At 47.5% G+C, this 13623-nt stretch overlaps 1 protein-coding gene and 1 non-coding gene across 2 annotated transcripts in view; both read left to right on the top strand.

Annotated features, from left to right (window-relative positions):
- The first annotated feature begins 1661 nt into the window (after window positions 1-1661).
- trnaa-cgc (transfer RNA alanine (anticodon CGC)) lies at window positions 1662-1737 on the top strand. The gene has a single exon. It is a non-coding gene; the product is annotated as a tRNA-Ala (tRNA).
- Window positions 1738-10785: 9048 nt separating this feature from the next.
- Window positions 10786-13623, top strand: part of LOC106611323 (nesprin-1) — a 139081-nt gene continuing 136243 nt past the window's right edge. The window contains exons 1-2 of the mRNA XM_082955773.1: window positions 10786-11429; window positions 12988-13049. Of these exons, the coding sequence (XP_082811899.1) occupies window positions 11351-11429; window positions 12988-13049 (141 nt within the window). The 5' untranslated portion in view covers window positions 10786-11350. The remainder of the gene's footprint in view (window positions 11430-12987; window positions 13050-13623) is intronic.

Below are 13623 nucleotides of genomic sequence, written 5' to 3' on the forward strand. Positions count from 1 at the left end.
ACACTACAGGACACTCATTGCCAAAGGTATCATCATGATCTAAGATCACTTTAAAAATGAAATCACTCATTTAGATTACTTCTGCTCTGGGGTTGATGGTACAATTGGTGGTTGTGTTTGTTCCTGGGTTTATCCTCTTCAATGCCCACTTAGGCTACATCTCTGTTGTAGTACTTACCTACCGTATGTCCAACTAAATTGAATGAAGATATTAACTGGAGAGAACAAGGCCAGGTGTTAGTGATGTCTATACAGGGCTCAATCAAAAATATTTGCGGTATTAATGATAAGAATTGCCAGCAATTACAATTCAGGGTTAAGGAGCACCAGAAATATTTGTAAGAATTGAGATGTACACTGAAAAAAAAATATATAAACTCCACATGTAAAGTGTTGGTCCCATGTTTCATGAGCTGAAATTGAAAAAAATCCATACGCACAAAAAGCTTATTTCTCTCAAATGTTCTGCACACATTTGTTTCTTTCCCTGTTAGTGAGCATTTCTCTTTGGCCAAGATATTCCATCCACCTGACAGCAATTTCTAAAACTCCATGATATATTCTGATCAACTGGCTTGTTTTTGTGTCAGGAAACTAAATACCACATGAATCAGATAATATACAGTTGAAGTCGGAAGTTTACATACAGCTTAGCCAAATACATTTAAACTTAGTTTTTCACAATTCCTGACATTTAATCCTAGTGATTAAACAGCATGATAATTACATAGGTGCACCTTGTGCTGGGGGCAATAAAAGGCTACTCTAAAATGTGCAGTTTTGTCACACAACACAATCTCACAGATTTCTGAAGTTTTGCGTGCTCGTCGTCCTCACCAGGGTCTTGACCTGATTGCAGTTCGGCGTCGATACCGACTTCAGTGGGAAAATGCTCACCTTCCATGGCCACTGGCATGCTGGAGAAGTGTGCTCTTCACGGATGAATCTTGGTTTCAACTGTACCGGGCAGATGGCAGACAGAGTGTATGGCATTGTGTGGGCGAGCGGTTTGCTGATGTCAGTGTTGTGAATAGAGTTCCCCATGGTGATGGTAGGGTTATGGTATGGGCAGGCATGAGCTACGGATAACGAACACAATTGCATTTCATTGATGGCAATTTGAATGCACAAAGATAATGTGACGAGATCCTGAGGCCCATTGTCGTGCCATTCATTCGCCGCCATCCCCTCATGTTTCAGCATGATAATGCACAGCCCCATGTCGCAAGGATCTGTACACAATTCCTGGAAGCTGAAAATGTCCAAGTTCTTCCATAGCCTGCATACTCACCAGCCATGTCACCCATTGAGCATGTTTGGAATGCTCTGGATTGACATGCACGACAGTGTGTTCTACTTCCCGCCATTATCCAGAAACTTTGCACAGCCATTGAAGAGGAGTGGGACAGACATACCACAGGCTACAATCAACAGCCTGATCAACTCTATGCAAAGGAGATGTGTCACGCTGCATGAGGCAAATGGTGATCACACCAGATACTGACTGGTTTTCTGATCCACTCCCCTACCTTTTTTGCAAAGGTATCTGTGACTGACAGAATCATGTCTGTATTCCCAGTCATGTGAAATCCATAGATTATGGCCTAATCAATTTTTTCAATTGACTGATTTCTTCATATGAACTGTAACTCAGTAAAATGGCCTTCCCTGTAGCTCAGTTGGTAGAGCATGGTGTTCGCATCGCCAGGCTTGTGGGTTCGATTCCCACGGGGGGCCAGCACAGGAAAAAAAATGTATGAAATGTATGCATTCACTACTGTAAGTCGCTCTGGATAAGAGTGTCTGCTAAATGACTAAAATGTAAATGTAAAATGTAAAATCTTTGAAATAGTTGCATGTTGAGTTTATACTTTTGTTCACTGTAGCTTAGATTGGGCCTATATGAATCCTAGCTACTTCATGTCCTGAAGAAGCTCTCCCTTTTCCTTTCTTTCTGTGCCACCAAATGTTTGCATACTACTGTTAGAGTTACCACAAACGTTATGATAACTTTCATCTGTGTTAACTTTCATCTGTGTTAGCTAGCTAGTTTATGCTGTAACATGACTGAACAAGGTAAGCGGCTCGTGACTAGTTTTAGAACGGCACGTGACATGTTTTATGAACGTAAAATTCGGTCTCGCCAATACGCCTTAGAAAGGAAAATAACGGTTAGCTGGTAATATGAGTCACACCATTTGAACAGTTTGAGAAAAGCAAGCTGTTTTCCCTATAGTAATTGTGCATGATGGTCACAAATCTGAGCTCAGTGTATTCTCTTTGGAACTCAGATGCTACTTCACAGCAAAGTAATCATTACAACAATTATTATCTGGGTGATTTGTTTTCTAAGAGTGCTGGTGCTCCCAAAGATGAATTCCAGGTAGTACACCAAAATATTTAGGAGCACATACGACCAAAATGGTAGCACTATAGTGCCCTGGTATACCCAGTAAATGAAGTCATGGCTTAGAATAGGCCTATACAGTATAAGCCTATTAATTCCCCTGAAATGAGACTATATTGTATACAGAAATATCATAACTCCTTCCTCTCTGAGTTCAGGATAGCTCCTGAATACACTAGGTGAGTGCACAGTGTATTCAGGGAGACTGTATGAGGTTTTTCCCCCTCACTACCAGCAACATGCAATGCATGTACTTTAGATATATAAGTCCTTTTACCTTTTTGAAATAATTAAACCATGTATTTTTTTACTGCCTGATTAACAAGGTCCAGTACAATAGTGATGGAATGATGACACACTCTAGTATATTAATAGCCTGCAAGAAAAGGCTTTTAGAAGAATAGCTGCTGTGGTCCTGAAATAATAATGACATTTTTTATTAAGCTTTATTAACTAGGCCTGTCAGTTAAGAACAAATTCTTATTTACAATGACAGCCTACACTGGCCAAACCCGGACAACACTGGGCCAATTGTGCGCCGCCCTATTGGATTCCAAATCACGGCCGGTTGTGATACAGCCTGGATTCAAACCAGGGTGTCTGTAGTGACGCCTCTTGCACTGAGATCCAGTGCCTTAGACCACTGCGCCACTCGGGAGCCCCAAATAAAGGGCTTTCTGTGCTGAATATGACAAGCTATCAAGTACTAGATGATATTAATGCAATTGTTTTATTCAGGAAAGGGATAGTGTTATAGCCTAGTACCAGATATAGTTGTGCTGTCTTGCTAACTCATAGGATGAGCAAGTTATATTAGTCAATTTGGACTTACATTGGAATTACATTGTAAAGCATTTAGTACGGATTATTGTAAGTATTGTTATGGAATAGTCTAGGTAGTCTAGACAGCACACTACATCCCACTACCAATTTCACACTCCATTCCCCCAGGGGCAGCAGCAAACTTGTCCAGGTGTTTGATAAGCACATCAGTTGCTGCCCATTAAGGGGATCGTCAGTCAGGGTCCCAGCTGGCAGGCTACTGGTTGTAAGGATCTATGTGTAGCTGGTGCAGAGGAGTCAGGCACAGAACAGCAGAGATGAGTAAATAAAAGGAACTTTACTCAAAGTCATCAAAATACAAGAGAATTACCAAGCCCACAATACGGACCACAATACAACAAACAATCACTCACAAACAAACATGGGGAACAGAGGGTTAAATAATAAACAGGTCATTGGGTGAGTGAAACCAGGTGTGTAAGACTAAGACAAAACAAATGGAAAATGAAAAGTGGATCGGCGGTGGCTAGAAGGCCGACACCGTCGACCACCGAACGCCGCCCGAACAAGGAGAGGGACCGACTTCGGTGGAAGTTGTGACAGTACCCCCCCCTTGACGCGCGGCTCCAGCAGCATGCCGACACCGACCTCGGGGACGACCCGGAGGACAAGGCGCAGGGCGATCCGGGTGGAGACGGTGGAAATCCCAGAGCAACAAAGGGTCCAAGACGTCCTCCACCGGCATCCAGCATCTCTCCTCCGGACCATACCCCTCCCACTCCATGAGGTACTGAAGGCCCCTCGCCCGACGCCTCGAGTCCAGGATGGCTCGAACAGCATACGCCGGGGCCCCCTCGATGTCCAGAGGGGGCAGAGGGACCTCCCGCACCTCAGCTTCCTGGAGTGGACCAGCCACCACCGGCCTGAGGAGAGACACACAGAACGAGGGATTCATACAGTAATCTGGGGAAAGCTGTAACCTATAGCATACCTCGTTCAGTCTCCTCAGGACTTTGAATGGCACCACAAACTGCGGACCCAGCTTCCGACAGGGCAGGCGGAGGGGCAGGTTCCGGGTCGAGAGCCAGACCTGATCCCCCGGTGCGAACACCGGGGCCTCACTGTGGTGATGGTCGGCACTCGCCTTCTGCCGCCTCATGGCCCGTTGCAGGTGCACATGGGCGGCGTCCCAGGTCTCCTCCGAGCGCTTAAACCATTCGTCCACCGCAGGAGCTTCGATCTGGCTCTGATGCCACGGTGCCAGAACCGGCTGATTCCCCAGTGCGCACTTGAAAGGAGAGAGGTTAGTGGAGGAGTGGCGGAGTGAGTTTTGGGCCATCTCTGCCCAGGGGATGAAAGTCGCCCACTCCCCCGGGCCGGGCCTGGCAATGTGACCGCAGAAACCTGCCCACATCCTGGTTTACTCTCTCCAACTGCCCGTTACTTTCGGTGTGAAAACCTGAGGTGAGGCTGACCGAGACCCCCAGACGTTCCATGAACGCTCTCCAGACTCTGGACTTGGGACCCCAATCAGAAACTATGTCCTCAGGCACCCCGTAGTGCCGGAAGACGTGTGTAAACAGGGCCTCCGCAGTCTGTAGGGACATAGGGAGACCGGGCAAAGGGAGGAGACGGCAGGACTTAGAAAACCGATCCACAACGACCAGGATCATGGTATTGCCCTGTGAGGGAGGAAGATCCGTCAGGAAGTCCACTGACAGGTGCGACCACGGCCGTTGTGGAACGGGTAGGGGTTGTAACTTCACACTGGGCAGGTGCCTGGGAGCCTTGCACTGGGCGCACACTGAGCAGGAAGAAACATAAACCCTCACGTCCTTGGCCAAGGTGGACCACCAGTACTTCCCACTAAGGCAACGCACCATCCGACCAATGCCAGGGTGACCAGAGGAGGGTGACGTGTAGGCCCAATAGATCAACCGGTCGCGGACAGCAGATGGAACGTACAGGTGCCCAGCTGGACACTGGGGGGGAGTGGGCTCTGTGCGTAACACCTGCTCGATGTCCGCGTCCAGCTCCCACACCACCGGTGCCACCAGGCAAGAGGCTGGAAGTATGGGAGTATGATCCATGGACCGCTCCTCTGTGTCATACATCCGGGACAGTGCGTCTGCCTTAGCGTTCTGGGAACCTGGTCTGTAGGACAGAGTGAAAACAAAACGTGTAAAGAACATGACCCACCTCGAGGGTTCAGTCTCCTCGCCGCCCGGATATACTCCAGATTGCGGTGGTCAGTCCAGATGAGAAAAGTGTGTTTAGCCCCCTCAAGCCAATGTCTCCATGTCTTCAGAGCCTTGACAACAGCCAACGGCTTCCGGTCCCCCACATCATAGTTTCGCTCCGCCGGGCTAGGCGTCATCGATAAGAAAGCACAGGGGCGGAGCTTTGGTGGTGTGCCCGAGCGCTGAGAGAGCACTGCTCCTATCCAAGCCTCGGACGCGTCCGCCTCCACTATGAACGCCAAAGAGGGATCCGGATGAGCCAGCACGGGAGCTGAGGTAAACAGAGCCTTCAGGTGACCAAAAGCCCTGTCCGCCTCAGCCGACCACTGCAGCCGCACCGGTCCCCCCTTCAGCAGTGAGGTAATGGGAGCTGCTACCTGACCAAAACCCCAGATAAACCTCCGGTAGTAGTTGGCAAACCCTAGAAACCGCTGCAATTCCTTTACCGTGGTGGGAGTCGGCCAATTACGCACAGCTGAAATGCGGTCACTCTCCATCTCCACCCCTGAAGTGGAAATGCGGTACCCTAGGAAGGAGACGGACTGTTGGAAGAACAGACATTTCTCAGCCTTGACATACAGGTCATGCTCCAACAGTCGACCAAGCACCCTGCGCACCAGGGACACATGCTCGGCACATGTAGCGGAGTATATCAGAATGTTGTCGATATACACCACTACACCCTGCCCGTGCAGGTCCCTGAAAATCTCGTCAACAAAGGCCTGGAAGACTGATGGAGCATTCATCAACCTGTACGGCATGACGAGGTACTCATAGTGCCCTGAGGTGGTATTAAATGCTGTCTTCCACTCGTCCCCCTCCCGGATATGCACCAGGTGGTAAGGACTCCTGAGATCCAATTTTGTGAAAAAGCGCGCCCCGTGCATTGACTCGATCGAACTGGCGATGAGAGGCAGCGGGTAGCTATACCTCACTGTGATCTGATTGATCCCTCGATAGTCAATACACGGGCGCAGAACCCCATCCTTCTTCTTCACAAGAAAGAAACTCGACGAGGCAGGTGGAGGGCCGAATGTATCCCTGCCCCAGGGATTCGGAGACATATTTCCATAGCCGCCGTCTCCTCCTGTGACAGAGGATACACGTGACTCCTGGGAAGTGCTGCGTCTACCAGGAGATTTATCGCACAATCCCCCCGTCGATGAGGTGGTAATTTAGTCGCCCTCTTCTTACAGAAAGTGAGAGCCAAATCGGCATATTTTGAGGGGATGCGCATGGTAGAGACCTGGTCTGGACTTTCCACCATAGTCGCACCAATGGAAACCCTCACACACCTCCCTGAGCACTCTCGTGACCACCCCTTGAGAGCCCTCTGTTGCCACGAAATAGTGGGGTTATGACAGGCCAACCAGGGTAGGCCCAGCACCACGGGAAACGCAGGAGAATCAGTAAGGAAGAGACTGATTATTTCCTTGTGACCCTCCTGCGTAACCATGTCAAGTGGAGCGGTGGCCTCCCTAATCAGCCCTGACCCTAATAGTCGACTATCTAGGGCGTGCACAGGGAAGGGCTTATCCACAGGAACAAGAAGAATCCCTAAACTATGAGCAAATGAATGGTCAATAAAATTCCCAGCTGCGCCTGAATCTATGAGCGCCTTATGCTGGGAATGCGGGGAAAACTCAGGAAATGAAATAAACACATACATGTGAGCAACAGGGGGCTCTGGGTGAGCCTGGTGCCAACTCACCTGGGGTGACACGATAGTGCCCTGCCTGCTGCCTCGACTCCCTGAGGAACCCCCCCAGCACTGACCAGCAGTGTGCCCTCTGCGGCCACAGATGGTGCAGGGAATGGCCCCTCCTCCGGTCGCCCTAAGTGCAGCACCTCCCAGCTCCATGGGCGTCGGAGCAGAGGTGCTGGGGATGGACCTGACAGGTCCCGATCCGGATGTCCGTGGGCAGTCAGCAGGTTGTCCAGCCAGATGGACATGTCACCAGCTGGTCCAATGTGAGGGTGGTGTCTCGGCAGGCCACCTCGCGACGGACATCCTTGCGCAGACTGCACCTGTAGTGATCGATGAGGGCCCTGTCGTTCCATCCCGCACTGGCGGCCAGGGTCCGGAAGTCCAAGGCGAAATCCTGCGTGCTCCTCGTCCCCTGCCTCAGGTGGAACAGACGTTCACCCGCCGCTCGACCCTCAGGCGGGTGGTCGAACACTGCCCGAAAGCGGCGGGTGAACTCTGCGTAATGGTCCAACGCCACGTCTCCTTCACTCCACACGGCGTTGGCGAACTCCAGGACTTTGCCTGAGAGGCAGGAGACGAGGACGGACACACTCTCACGCCCCGAAGGAGCCGGGTGGACGGTCGCCAGGTAGAGCTCCAGCTGTAGTAGAAACCCCTTGCATCTGGCAGCCGTTCCATCATACTCCCTCGGGAGCGCGAGTCGAATCCCGCTGGAACCAGGTGGAAGAGTGGTGGACAGTGGGACCTGTTGTAGTGGGGCTGGTGGAGGCGCTGGAAAACCCCCTCCTCTCTCCCAATGATCCATCGTCTGCAGCACGCGATCCATAGCTGTGCCCAGACGTTGTAACTGGGAGGGCATCTGCTCCTGCTGACTCCATATGGGGTGAGTGATTCTGTAAGGATCTATGTGTAGCTGGTGCAGAGGAGTCAGGCGCAGGACAGCAGAGATGAGTAAATAAAAGTAACTTTACTCAAAGTCATCAAAATACAAGAGAATTACCAAGCCCACAATACGGACCACAATACAACAAACAATCACTCACAAACAAACATGGGGAACAGAGGGTTAAATAATAAACAGGTAATTGGGTGAGTGAAACCAGGTGTGTAAGACTAAGACAAAACAAATGGAAAATGAAAAGTGGATCGGCGGTGGCTAGAAGGCCTGCGACGTCGACCGCCGAACGCCGCCCGAACAAGGAGAGGGACCGACTTCGGCGGAATTCGTGACACTGGTTTTGTTTGGTGGCCTTTTGTTTGAGCATACCTTTTTGTATTTTTATTTTTTGTACATATTGATTTAGTCACCAATTGAAGAAATAATAATCCTTGGACTGGCCGACCAAGAGGTCAAGACTGAGCTGGCCCTGGACTTAAGGTAAGGTATCTGTCTCCTGGGTACATACAGTGCATCACATTTTGTTGTGTTACAAATTGGCACCTAGGCTGATTTCTCACATACGTAGATGCACATCTTAAATCAGTTTAAAGAACAGTTAACTATGACTAAGACCCCTAGACTTAGCGAGTGCAACAATATTAGAGGGCTAGTTAAGCAGTTTCGTAACAGTATTTTAGCAGCATCTTGAGGATGTTTTAATACAGACACTTCTATGTTCCATCCAATCTATAGCCTTTAAGCTTTGTAATACACACTGTCCATAGTATTGTGAAGCTACTGTATAAAGACAAGTTAGTGAGTATTGAAGGCACTCAGATGTAAGTTGTCTAGTCACTGCTTTCTGTCCCAGTGCATCTCTCACTCTCCACCGTCAGTCAGACAATATATTGGCTGATTGAGACTTCTCCAGCTGTGTCATAAAGTGGGCGTCGGGGAGAGGGAGACAGGAACTCTATTCAGATTAATTCAGGGAGAAGCTATCAAATACCACTACAATTCAATCAATTCAAACGTTATTGTCCCCTTAGGGAAATTCATTGTGGAATCAGTACTGCTGGATCACAATGTAATGAAATGGATCACAATAATATTAGATAACATGAAATGTGAAAGTTTAATAATAATTGATTAGTCTGAACTTGTGATGCGTGACAGCAATCAAAACAGTCGATATGACCGAAAAGCAGATGACTCATTTAGAGGTTTACAACAGAAACAATTCATTTAGAGGTTTACAACAGAAACAATTCATTTAGAGGTTTACAACAGAAGCAATTCATTTAGAGGTTTACAACAGAAACAATTAATTTAGAGGTTTACAACAGAAGCAATTCATTTAGAGGTTTACAGTACAATAGAGACAATTCATCCAGATAATCTGCACTTACCCTATCATGCACTGACTCTATGCACACTCACAAGACTGTATATACACACTATATACACACTCACATACACACTACACTGATTTAGAAGTTCACAACAGAGACAATTCATTTACTTGATTGCCTGTGGGGGAATCCCAAGGGGAACCCCAAGGTACTGTATCTACCACAGTAGCCCTGATAGTCAGAGAGCAGGTGGCGGATGCCATCTACCTGCAATGAAATCAACGATTTACTGTTGCCCCATACTGGGGTATTGTAGCATGTTGTTAATAATATTCTGTTGCCCCATGCTGGGGTATTGTAGCATGTTGTTGATGCTATTCTGTTGCCCCATGCTGGGGTATTGTAGCATGTTGTTGATGCTATTCTGTTGCCCCATGCTGGGGTATTATAGCATGTTGTTGATGCTATTCTGTTGCCACATGCTGGGGTATTGTAGCATGTTGTTGATGCTATTCTGTTGCCTCATGCTGGGGTATTGTAGCATGTTGTTAATAATATTCTGTTGATCCATACTGGGGTATTGTAGCATGTTGTTAATAATATTCTGTTGCCCCATACTGGGGTATTGTAGCATGTTGTTAATACTATTCTGTTGCCCCATGCTGGGGTATTGTAGCATGTTGTTGATGCTATTCTGTTGCCCCATGCTGGGGTATTGTAGCATGTTGTTAATAATATTCTGTTGCCCCATGCTGGGGTATTGTAGCATGTTGTTGGTGCTATTCTGTTGCCCCATGCTGGGGTATTGTAGCATGTTGTTAATAATATTCTGTTGCCCCATGCTGGGGTATTGTAGCATGTTGTTGATGCTATTCTGTTGCCCCATACACACACACACACACACATACAAACAAGCACACAAACAAACACACACATACAGTACACAATCACACACACACACCCTTCCAGTACACACACACACACACACACCCTCCTGCACGCACGCACGCACACACACACACACACACACACGCGCCCCCCACACACACACACACACACACACACACACACACACACACACACACACACACACACACACACACACACACACACACACACACACATGCAGACACACACGCATGCATACTCACACCCTCCCTGCTTAAATGGGGGATAATGCAGCAAAGGCAGCCTGTGACATCACTGCCTCCCTGATTGGTTGAACAGTGCTCCAGGCTAATCCCTCCTGCTCCTGTCTGGAATGGATGCTGCTGCTAGAGGGAGGCGGGGCTACTGGGAGGCAGGGTTACTGGGAGGCAGGGAGGCGGGGCTACTAGGAGGCAGGGAGGCTGGCAGTGTAGAGGAGGCAGGGCTGTGCACACATCACATGCATTACACATGACATCCACACAACACAAGCGTGGCTCCTGTCCTCTGGATCATGGGAGAATAACAGGAAGAGGAGGGAAGGATGGGATGATGGGAAATATCGTAAATATCTGAGGGGTTTCCACTGCCTGCTCTGGTGTGTGTGTGTGTGTGTGTGTGTGTGTGTGTGTGTGTGTGTGTGTGTGTGTGTGTGTGTGTGTGTGTGTGTGTGTGTGTGTGTGTGTGTGTATGTGGGGTCGGGGTGTGTGTTAGGGGTGTGTGTGTGTGTGTGTGTGTGTGTGTGTCGGGGAGTAGGAAGGGATTGAGGCTGCGTTCCTGCAGCTAACCCCCAGCAGCTCAGCTCTGTGTTGTCACCGGGAAACAAGCGACCATCCAGGCTGAGGCTGCCCAGATCTGTTCTGCTTCCTGTCTGAAATAAAAGGGAAAGGAACAGCTGTGGTTCCCCCTCTTTCCTCTTTTTCTTTTTCCACTGTGGATGGACTGTCATCCTGTGCTCAGAAAGACAGACAGATGGACAGACAGACAGAGGCTCACAACAAGCTCACAATGTGAAGGGCATAGGGAGGGAGGTGGCGAGCATGTGACTGGAGAATGGCTCACTATAAGGATGTAACTGTCAAAAAGACCTCTTCTCTTAACTTGGTGACGGGATTCTTTCAGTATCTCCGTGGTAAGTAGGCCGGCAGCAGCGTTTTATATAGATAATCGCTGCATTCCGTTCTCTCAGGATTTAGATAGAAAACAACAAGGAAACCTGCCTTGGATTGTGGCTTATATGTAGGTGAACTAGACGCATGAACCAGATGCATGATAGTGTGTTAGTCTGGCCCTGTTCTCCTGCAGCAAGTGACCAGGCAGTATATTTCAAGTGCGAATAAAAAAAAAAAAATGGCCACTGTGTGTGTCCAGTGTTGTTCAACCTACCGGCAGACATGTCACTGTATCTATCTATGTCACCCTTCTTTTCTATGACAGCGACAGAAGTTGGATCCACCAAATCAGATGTTTTGTTTTGTGTGAAAGCAGAAATGCATTATGCATGAGACACAGAGTCTGCCTGCAGTTATTATCCCCCTCCATAAAGGGCTTGGTTGGGGGTGACCTGAAAGGCCACGCATGTCGTTATTGGTGGATTGGGCACTGAGCAGTGAGTCTGCAAGAATAGAAATCTCTTCTGATTATGACCTCATAGTGTTAGGATGCAAGCAAACTCCTGTCAATATCTATTGCGCGTGATTAGATTCTATGTATATACCGTTTTTAACTGTAAGGCAAATGACAGTATTATTGTGAAGTTTAAGTGCGTCTTTGGTCATTTCTTCACACGTCCTGTTCTTGATCTGTTAGGTCTTGAACTACAATGAGTGTCAAAAACATTAAGAACACCTTCCTAATATTGAGTTGCAACCCCTTTGCCCTCAGAACTGCCTCAATTCATCGGGCATGGACTCTACAAGGTGTCGAAAGTCTTCCATAGGGATGCTGGCCCATGTTGACTCCAATGCTTCCCACAGTTGTGTCAAGTTGGCTGGATGTCCTTTGAGTGGTGGACCATTCTTGATACACACGGGAAACTGTTGAGCGTGAAAAACCCAGCAGCGTTGCAGTTCTTGAACCTGTCTCCCCCCTTCATCTACACCGATTGAAGTGGATTTAACCAATGACATCAATAAGGATCATAGCTTTCACCTGGATTCAGTTAGTTAGTCTATGTCATGAAAAGAGCAGGTGTTCCTAATGTTTTGTCCACTCAGAGTCTAGTTGTGTTGAAGAATTCTCCACTGCATATTTTCCTTTCTTCTTCCCTTCCTCTCTTCCTCCCTTCATCTCTTTCTCCCTTCCTCTCTTCCTCCCTTCATCTGTCCCATAACCCTGCCTACCTTTGACACCGTGAGGTCTGGGGCTGGGGAGATCAGAGGTCTGCTATTGTAATGGACACTACTCACTACTCGATTAAATATTCACATAAATATTGTGAATGCACTTAATTTAACAGGCTACATGAAGCATTGGGAACAGAGAATATACTGTAGTATGAAACAGGGGAGGCAGCAGTGGGCGTAAGCGGACTAAGCGGTGTCTGTGTGACGTCATGACAATGTTCTGTGACATCATGACAATGTTCTGTGACATCATGACAATGTTCTGTGACATCATGACAATGTTCTGTGACATCATGACAATGTTCTGTGACATCATGACAATGTTCTGTTCCACTTTTATTACAGATGAGCAAGAAGCAGTACAGAAGAGAACTTTTACTAAATGGATCAATTCCCACTTGACAAAGGTAAGAGGATATGACTTTTATTTTTCTCCTTGTGCTTCTCTCACAACACTTTATAAGACATGTGTAGCCTATGATGGGCCATTATGACACCCACAGCTTCCATTTCGGTATAGGAGCTGAGATTATGAGATCATGTTATTACAACGCTATAATCACTGATATACAACCATTTTATCACTATGGTAATATTTCTATCCTGAATATTAACCTGATCAGGGTGTAATGTCTGTAACTGCCAGTCTTATAGCCTCTCTATGGACAGTGGCATTTCATTTCATGTGTGAACTGAGATCAATCATAATGATTCGGAGAGGCTCCGTTACATTGAATCTGTTTTAATCACTTATAATGTCAGAGGTTTTAGGTACCTTATGTACATATGGAAACTACAGTTTGATTGAGGTCATGGTAGGCTCGTAACATTTGGAGATATATTTTTCATCATTTGTTTGGATTGTGTGACGGTAGTTACTGAGTTGTTTGTGGAATTCAGTATCAGTCCTGTAGAGTTATTTTAATTGTGACAACTGTGCTGAAGATGAGTATATTGGGTTGTCACAACAACATTGGAACC

The sequence above is a fragment of the Salmo salar genome, chromosome 09, assembly GCF_965601325.2.
Source record: "Salmo salar chromosome 09, fSalSal1, whole genome shotgun sequence".
Lineage (NCBI taxonomy): Eukaryota > Metazoa > Chordata > Actinopteri > Salmoniformes > Salmonidae > Salmo > Salmo salar.